General features: G+C 30.4%; 1 protein-coding gene across 5 annotated transcripts in view; it reads right to left on the reverse strand.

The window, feature by feature from the left end:
• The window catches only part of LOC106683063 (Nuclear distribution protein nudE), a 31,057-nt gene that overhangs the window by 916 nt on the left and 20,831 nt on the right, over window positions 1-9,310 (reverse strand). For 3 of the 5 annotated variants that reach the window (XM_014424280.3, XM_014424281.3, XM_014424278.3), the window contains exons 7-8: window positions 6,927-7,021; window positions 6,419-6,504 (exon numbers count right to left, since the gene is read on the reverse strand). In XM_014424280.3, coding sequence (XP_014279766.1) covers window positions 6,444-6,504; window positions 6,927-7,021 — 156 coding nt within the window. In that variant the 3' untranslated portion in view covers window positions 6,419-6,443. Of the gene's footprint in view, window positions 1-423; window positions 882-6,418; window positions 6,505-6,926; window positions 7,022-9,310 lie in introns of those variants that run through there. The other 2 variants (XM_014424279.3, XM_014424282.3) reach the window with 2 other exon arrangements.

Raw genomic sequence — 9,310 nt, forward strand, 5'->3', positions numbered from 1 at the left:
TAAAAAATACTACTAATATAATATAGGAAAAATTAATTATTTGTAAATAAATATAGTTAAGTACATATGAAACATTATGATAAAACATAAACAAAATTACCTATTAATGTCACCTTCACCAAAAATAACTTAAAAGAGTATTACGAGAATAATTCATACCAAGGTATCAGAGGGTATGAAGTCAGAAAACTTTTCATATTTTTTGATAAAAGTTCATAATTTTGTATAAATACACAGTTTTATTCCGATATTGATAAATTTTACACACTTGACACTCGAAACAGAAAGGTCCATTATTGAAAACAAAATTTTATTTCTCTTTAACAAAAAAATCCAGAAAAACCTTTATAGGTTATTCTCAGATAATAAAAAGGAAAAACTTTAAGTATTGAAATTAGGAAGAGGGTAAAATAAAACTCCAACTCACGTTACTGTTTATTACATATGATTTACACAGTACTATTTTTCAATAACCGAACAATGGTCAGTAAAACCAAAACATTTGTAGATACAAACATGCAAACCCATGCATTGAACATAAATTAAAATTTTTTTTAAAATAAATAAAATGTCCTATTTAATAAATTAAAACAAACAATACTCTACTAATTATGTTAGGGAAACTAATAATACACACAATAATGAGTAAAAAATAAAAATTAATATATTTACAATTAAGATACAGTGAAAAGAAAAATGTACAAAACCATTATGTAACAATTGCCTGTATTTATGGCCATATCACAGAAGAATTATATTCTCGATTTGATACAAAATATTTACAATACATGGCAAAACATTTATCAGCTGAGATTTGTAAGGATCGGTGTAGAGCAGATGCACTTTATCTTGTCACAACGTGCACACAGCAATCGCTCAAGCTATACAACACAATAAATTAAAATAGAACATCATAAAAAAAACAAAAAAAAAACTATATTACTTAATTATAGGTTTTTCAAATAAAAAATCATTTTTCAAAAATCTTTAATTAAAGCACTAACACAATTTATCAAAATATGATCTAATGGATTCAAAATACATTTTTCTTTAAATGCAACTATCTTTTATTCACTGAGAATAATGGAATACATTTTTCATAACAAAACTGCAGATAATATTATCTGGGTAATAAATTAGGGAAAAAATAAAACCAGTACAAGAGAGAACACTAAAAAAAAGCCTAAAAGGAGAATATTTACATCAATTGACAGATTGTGATGGCCAAGGACATTATGGCAAGGTTCCCAGCATCCTGTTTGAAATGGTAAATGGTATTTCTACCTGAGTCACCTATTTTGCAAAAGTCCCAAGGAATGATTCTTGACACTACTATTCCCCATAGTATGAGAAAAGCAAACTCTAAGTATCCATCAGACATTGGAAAAAAAGACCATTAGTCCACAAATTAGAAAAAAGGAAAAACAAAAACTGTAATTTATGTTAAAAAAACCATAATTCATTTTTTAAAACAAAATATACCCTTAAGCACCAAACAAATTGGTAGATTTTGTCCAATATATACCGTATCACTACTTTAAAAGAGGTACAACATAAAATATATATTTTTTTATTTTGGACTGGACATATTCCATGAGAGTACCATAGTCTGAGATTAACTTTTAAAAATAAAGCTTACTTTGGGATAGTCTGTTTGGGGAACCTAATAACAAAAAAAATATCTATGGTGCCATCTTCAGAATATGTCCTATACAAAACAAAAATAAAAGTTTTTTTTTTTTTTTTTTTAAATTGTGCCAATATCAGCAGAGTAGTGAAAGTGGAAGAACTTAAAGAAACATGGTCAATATCAGAATGTAAACATAAATCAACATCAAGCGACATTGTCTTAAATGTTAGATAGTGTAAAAGATGGTCTTAATGGAAAGCAGTAGTCAGAGCTGGGCAAAAGTTATTTATAAATATAACTAACTAAACTTTCACAGATTTGTTTTTTCAAGTCCTATGGGTGCATGGGGTTGAGGTTAAGAAACAGGTTGAGGGGAAGCTCTTTTACTGCATTGGGAATACATTTGAAGAGAGGGCTGAGGAAATTGGATATTTTGGATAAGAGGTAGTGTTATAGTGTTAGTCTAATGGTGTCAAGGCATACCAGGTTTGTTGTGTAGGTAACAACAAAATGGTGCATTAACTTGTCCTCAGTCTAGTCTGAGGCTATTTGTGTGGATCTGCCATCTTTATGGCCATCCTGTCGGTGTCAGTGTCCTAAATAATGGGTTTGTGCAGTGCTGGAGGCTATCAAAGAATTTTATGCGCCTCCTCGTGATGAACTCTGTCACCGTCGGTTGGTCGAGTGTTGTATGTATGTGTTCAGTCTTTGCTCTTGGTAATGAAGTAAGCCATACTTCTTGGGGTTAGCTGTAATATTGAGTCTCTCTAGTTTCTCAGTGATATTGGTACAAGCCTCCTCCGCCTGCCATAGAACTTCCTCTGCATTTACTGAGCTACTTTAAATAGCTATGTCGTCGGCGTACGCTGCTATAGTAGCGTTGTTATACTTCCCTGCAAGTTTCAGCTGTATATATTGAGAACAATATTGGAGATAAAACAGATCCTTGGGGAACTCCACAGGTGAGCGCTGTGCTACTATACTGCCTCACCGACTTGTACCCTAAATGACTGATGCTGTAGGAACTATCTTAGCAAAGAGTAGAGCTGTTCCGGAAATCCGTAGTCCTGTAGTGTCTTACATAGCAGACTATGAGACACAGAGTCGAACACTTCCGTGCAGTCTATTGAGATTATAGCAGTTGCTATGTTCTTCTTCGTCTTCAGGCTTATTTCCACTTGTAGTTTGCCAGGTGGTGGCCCGGGCAGAGGCCAGCCTGGAAGCCAGTCTGCTCTAGTGGTATCAGGTCTATTTCTGAGCTAATATCTTAGAGATAATTGAGGACAATGTTCTCAAAAACCTTGCCCAAGTGTGAAAGTAAGCTAATTGATCTGTATTTGGCTGGTTGGGTTTCAGTCTTCGCGGGTTTCAAAAGCAGGAAGAGGATAGCCCGTTTCCATACCTCTGGGAAGTATCGCAACCAGAGGCAAGAGTTGTAGAGGATTATCATATGAGCTATTCCTCCCCTGGATAACTATTGTTTGTATCCCATCATAGCCTGGGGCCTTATTTCCCCACGAAAGATGGAGAATGGCCTTTAGCTGTTTCGGGGATACAAACATGTAATTGTTCCCAATGTCCTCTGATGGTAATTCATTTAGGGGTCCTGTCCGCTTGGTGATCGTTTTCCCATAGTGATACGCAAACTTTGTATCCTGCTCCTCAGCTGTCAAGAGTTTGTTGTCGTACTGAAGTATCATGCAGCTTCTCTTCCTGGTATTCGTCTTGAGTAGTTTTCAAAATTTTCTGTGGTAGCCGTGCATTTCCTGTAATCTCCCTCCCATGCTACATTGTGGTCTGCCATTGTTTCATGAGGTTTCTGATCTGGGTAGTAAGAGAATTTTCCACCGATTTTGCCTCATGATCCATAGTCCTGTACTATTTATTCTTCCCCTGCCTTTGTTCTGGTGATTGTTCCAAACAGTGTGCTGCATGTTCAGGTACCCACTACCCAATGGTTTGTACGTTTGGTACACTTGTTGATAAGCTGAGAAAATTCCTGTAGAAAGGACCTAGGTCGTCTGTATAGCCCTTTTATAATCATAAGTTTATGCTGGAGCACCTGGACTGTAATATGATGGAGGGGGTCTCTGATGGCCAATGGTAGGGGAGCTCTTTCCATCAAATGCCATGGCGTATGGCCAAAACTGTCATGGATACAAGTTTCAGTGAACCATTAATAACTAAAAATGTTATATCAATCAAAAATTTTGATTTGTTGGGGTTAATCATTAACAATTTTACTTTTTAGAACTTCCGTTCAGTTTTAAGCTAAAAGCAATAAGTTTGCTGATAGTAAATTTTATACCTTCACTGGAAGTAGGTTAGAATTCGTACAGACTAGTAAGTGAGAGTGAAAATGTGACTTGTTTGTCTGTGACTGTATATTTTAGATCAGAAATAACACTAAGTTTATGCTCTAGAGCTTTTATTCAAAAGATTTTTAATTCAGAACAGCCATTTTCATGTATAAATAAAGATGTCTTGGTTAAGTTGGTAAAAATAGTTGTTTTTGCACCATCATTTCCGACTGTATTCCTGGACTAAACGCTTTCAACGCATAATTTAATGTTCTATAAACAATTATAGAATGAAGGTTTCAGTAGGATGTGTTGTTTAAAAATTAGAAGTTAGAAACTGAAATAAATCCAAAAATTTGTAAGTTCCTTCCCCTCTGCCCAGACCTATAACTTGGAAACTGGTAAACTTGAGACATTCAGTTATGTGTTATTATCTGATATTAATTGAAGATATTAAAACTATTTTCCAAGTCTCCAACATCAACTTCTAACCAGAATCTCAGAGAATAACTAGCCTATAGGCCTAGATAAAATAAAAGAAAACTAGAAGTTCCTTAACTGTAATGTTATAAAAAAAATGTCTCCCATTAATCAGCTCATTGCATATGAGGAAAAATGTTACATTTAAATGGAAGATACTCTAGTTAAAAAATGTTACTCTGAAAAATGAAATTTCATGAAATATAAACAGACATTAATAACTACAATAAGTAATGGGTAAAAAACAAAAATCTATTGTGAAAATAACAACCATTATAACTAAAATTATTACTACTACTACGTAATCGATTAATTACGAACCATCATGCACCATTGAAATCTATACAAAATACTGATTTTATAAATATATATATATATAGAAACCACACCTTTGTCCATCTATACCATTTATTTACTCGAGATATTTCAAACTAAATCATCCTCAAACGAACATTTTTTTTATCAAATTTTTACCAAAACTATCACATGTATTATATAGACAAATTGAATTTTTAAGATAGTGTACCACACTACATTGAAAGGTCTTTAGTTTACCATCTTCAAGATAATCCATGAACAGAGGCACCCTTCACCCAGTGAAAAACCATACAGGACTGAAATGCAGTCCAGTGTCAGGAGTGATGTAAAGATTTCAATGCGGACATCAAGACATAAATATTGTAACAGAACATATTAAACCCTTCAATTTGAATTCCTAAAATTTACCATAATGAGGTAATTCTAACAGTGTTATCCCTATATACTAGGCACCCTCAAATCCTACAAATATGGTATCGGTGGATTCAAAATTTCACTAGTTAAGCTAATTGTACAATCAGCCTTTATTTGTAACACAAATAAATAAAGTAGACTTAAACATTTTTAAATAACACTGCAGTCGCTGGGCCTCATTTTGTTTTTAGATATTTACCTTTTAGATGAAACTCTCAAACTTTGTTTGTCTACATACAAACATCATTGCATTTTCTTTTTGAATTTATATATTAATCTCTAAATTAATTGCTCCAAAGTACATTTAATGCCATGGAGAGTTGACCCTACATTTAAAATTCAGAATTTAACATTTTCAAAAACATGAATAAAGTGCTTTGTCATATAAGCACAGGCTTATTTTAGCAATAAGGCTCCTAGTCTGTGTGGCAGTCAATAAAGGTACAAAATAGTTTTAAAAAACTTAAGTTAAAAAAAAGTATTATTTTTTTTTACTATTTTGTACCTTTATTGACTGCCAAACAATCTTCCAACAATAAAATTTTAATAATTTAGCAAGATATTTTAAGAAAAATATTGATGTTTAATAATGGACGACCTAGTTTAAAACATTAAAAATATATGTTTTAGTTTAAAGGCAGGATTAGTGAAAGAATTTTCAGTGGAATATAATACAACAAATTACTAGATTAATCTATTGAACAGAAAAAACAAACATGAAACGTAAGTGGATGGCCGATGAATATTTATATTTATATTTTATTAATATTTAAGTGACATTAAGTTTCTAAATGTAGGTAGAATAATCTGAGAAGTTCCACTCTCAGCTTTTCCTAACAGGGTCTCACAATCTAGAGAGGTCTACAGAAATTTTGAATAAAGCAATGATTTAGGAGATGGTTTTGGATTTTTAAATCACAATGATAAAAGAAAGGAAATATGGCTTCTAATTCTGAACGTGGTCTAAGAGATTTGATCAAAGGAAAACTTTAATAAATAAAGGATACATTAAATTGAGATGAGCTAAATGTTTTTATATGGAAGAATGTAGAAAATACTTATAATGAAAAAACCTACATAAAGTATGGAGGGACAATGAATGATTTTAGTTTTGCAAAATTTAGAATTTGATTACATATTGAAGAATACCAGTACACCAAACCTAATGCGTAACCCAAGGTTAATTAATTTGCTCGATAAAGCACAGAATGTTAATATTTATTTCAAAATCTAAGCAACTTGAAAATAATTTTAAAAAACAAAAAAAAAAACTTACTCTATATCCTTGTAATTGCTTGCAATTAATGCTTAATAAATCTGCGCTTGTTAACTAAACCATGTTTGTTTTGGTGGCTCGAATCTCTGGATAAACAAACAAGAAAAACATTATTAACTTGTTTTTTTGTCTACTGCTGTTATTAACATTCCTACTTACGGTTTTCGTTTTAAATTAATCTAATGTATTTACATTTTTAAAAAAAATCATTTTTTCTAGCATACTTTCTATCACTTCTAATTATTTATTATTAAAATAATAATAGCCAGGTACATCTTGATTAATTGCATCTATTTTCACAAGTAAGGTTCTAAGGATTCTCTAGATCAAAGCAATTTTGGATAATGCTCTAACAAATAATTAATAGATAAAATAAATAAATAAAACATATTACTTTTTAAATAACAGATTTATCTAATGTCTCAAGTAGAAGGCAGGTCTGTTTTAAGTTTCAATGGCCTCTTTAACAGACTACTATTAAACTACAAAATAACGGATCATTCATCACCTATACTGATTATCCCTCACTGCTAAGTCCCCTACACTTGGTGAGATGCTGTCCCTTGAGCTGCCTCTACATGATGCCAGTTTAGATTCAAGGGCCTGAAACAGATTTTTTCCATCAATAATTTATACAATGTATTTCTAGTAATATATCAAAGAATACCCTTAATTCCTGATCAGTATACTTAATTTTCTGAAAAACTAACTCAGTATACACAATGTAATTATAACATCAAGTAGAAAAATGGACTACTTTCAATAATTGTTTAGTTTTTATTTGAGAAGCCTTTGATAATTGATGGGACTAAAGTTCCCATGAATTAAGAGTTGAGCATAGTGAAAATGAGGACACACATGAAAAAAGGAAAGAATGAATATAAATCTTGAGAATAGGACAAAACCATAAAACAAGCTATTGACTTTTTTCTAAGAAATTTTTCAAGTATAAAAATTTACAGGGAAGATAATTCACATGGATTATTAATTGAAATTATAACTCAATAATTAGATAACCATTACTAACAAAACAGATGATTACAATTAAGATTGAACATAATTAGACCACAAATTTACTTAGTGAGCACTGGTATGTAATTTGTAAAGCATATTAGAAATCCTTCCTTTTTTATTATTATTATATTTGTAATGTATTTAATATATAAGGGGAAATTTATTGGTTTTGGTGAGCTTCACCGCTGAAGGTTCAAACTATAATTATTATAATTACAATCACAAGGATAATCTATTTTAGAGAACAGTGAATGCTGAAGTACCAAGTATTGATAATATTTTTATTTTTAGGATGAAATCAAATATAATGGATTTGTTCTGCAGAGGTAAGATGTCATAAGTTTGTCTGTATTTAGTACTACTTATATAAACCGGAAAGTTGAAAATTAATGATGTTTATTATGTAAGATATTAACAATATAAAATGACTGCATCCTCATTATTTTTTCCAACATGAACACAATAGCTGATAAAATTCATCAACTAAAGATGTATACGACTTTAAAAAAAAAATTAAAAGACAGGAGTCCTAAACAGGTGATTTTATTTAATTGAAAGTTTGCAGTATCTTTAGATAAATGAGATAAATTATAAGCAATCAGATATCAAAATAAATAACCAATAATTCAAAAAAACAAATAAATAATGTTATAATACCTAATAATGTAAAAATCTGTAATTACTTCAATAATGATTAAATATAAGTTATAAAACTAATGATGATTAAAAACAAAAAATAAATATTTCATACAGAGTACTAATTATACTAGTATAAAACAGAAATATTTTAGCTGTCTCATAGTGCTTCCAGAGGTTCTGAAGAAACACCAGGCTCAAAATCTCAGGCAGCACAAGGATAAACATGAACAACTAGTTTTACAGGCCATGCTATTGTGTGGATTTAAAGTTATACTCCAAGAATCTAAATTCAAGACTATTCAGAAGAAAAGGGACAGAAGGCCACAAACATACCAATGAAACACATACTGGAAATTGGTATTTGAATAAGAAATGCAGAGACTTGGTACAAGCATAGATATGAAAATTCTTTCAGCAAAAGATACAAAATTATATTACAGTTGTAAAATTACAATACATTCATTCTTTTTTTTTTTTTTTATTTTCACCACAAAAAAATAGAATTTCATCTCATATGATGGGAAAGTAACTCTCTAAATTTTGTTGGTATAAAAGTCAAACAGTACAATATATAATTAAGTAATTTTCTCTAATCAAAACAATAAATCACAAATTTAATAATAAGAGATAAATAAATATGGATACTAATATACAAAATGATACATATAATACAGTTGAACCTTTACAAACAAAACTTTAATAAAAAAAATTCAATAAATGTATAAATGTTCAAAGTAGTTGATAAAACAACTATAATCGAATGTTAAAGATTTATGAAATCTTTGTATAATTAGGAAGAAAAATTCAAATAGAAATTATTTTTTATGCAGTTCCAGGTCTCCGGAAATTAGGCTCATTAAAATATATCCTGACCTTAATTGTTAAGATTTCATTCTGTTATCCTATTCTTGGGTAGCTGAAGGTTTCTCAAGTACTTTTTCAAAAGTGAATATGCTTTCTGTGATGAACTTTCAAATGTTCAATTGTAACTCACTCTGCCTATTGATAGCAATTTGACAATCATATTAAATATGGAAAAAACATAATTAATATGTAAATAAAGTTTTATAACAAACAATTCCAAAATGAACTCAATGAAGAAATTCAATACATGGATGTGCTCTGTATGTAATTGTATAACAGATATCATTTTGTAAAAAGACATAGTCTAAAGGATCCATAATTTAATATAATATTATTAAATAGCTATATAAATAAATAATTTGATAAAAAATACTA

This window comes from Halyomorpha halys, unplaced genomic scaffold, assembly GCF_000696795.3.
Source record: "Halyomorpha halys isolate HHAL.00 unplaced genomic scaffold, Hhal_1.1 Scaffold461.1, whole genome shotgun sequence".
In the NCBI taxonomy this organism is placed as follows: Eukaryota; Metazoa; Arthropoda; class Insecta; order Hemiptera; family Pentatomidae; genus Halyomorpha; species Halyomorpha halys.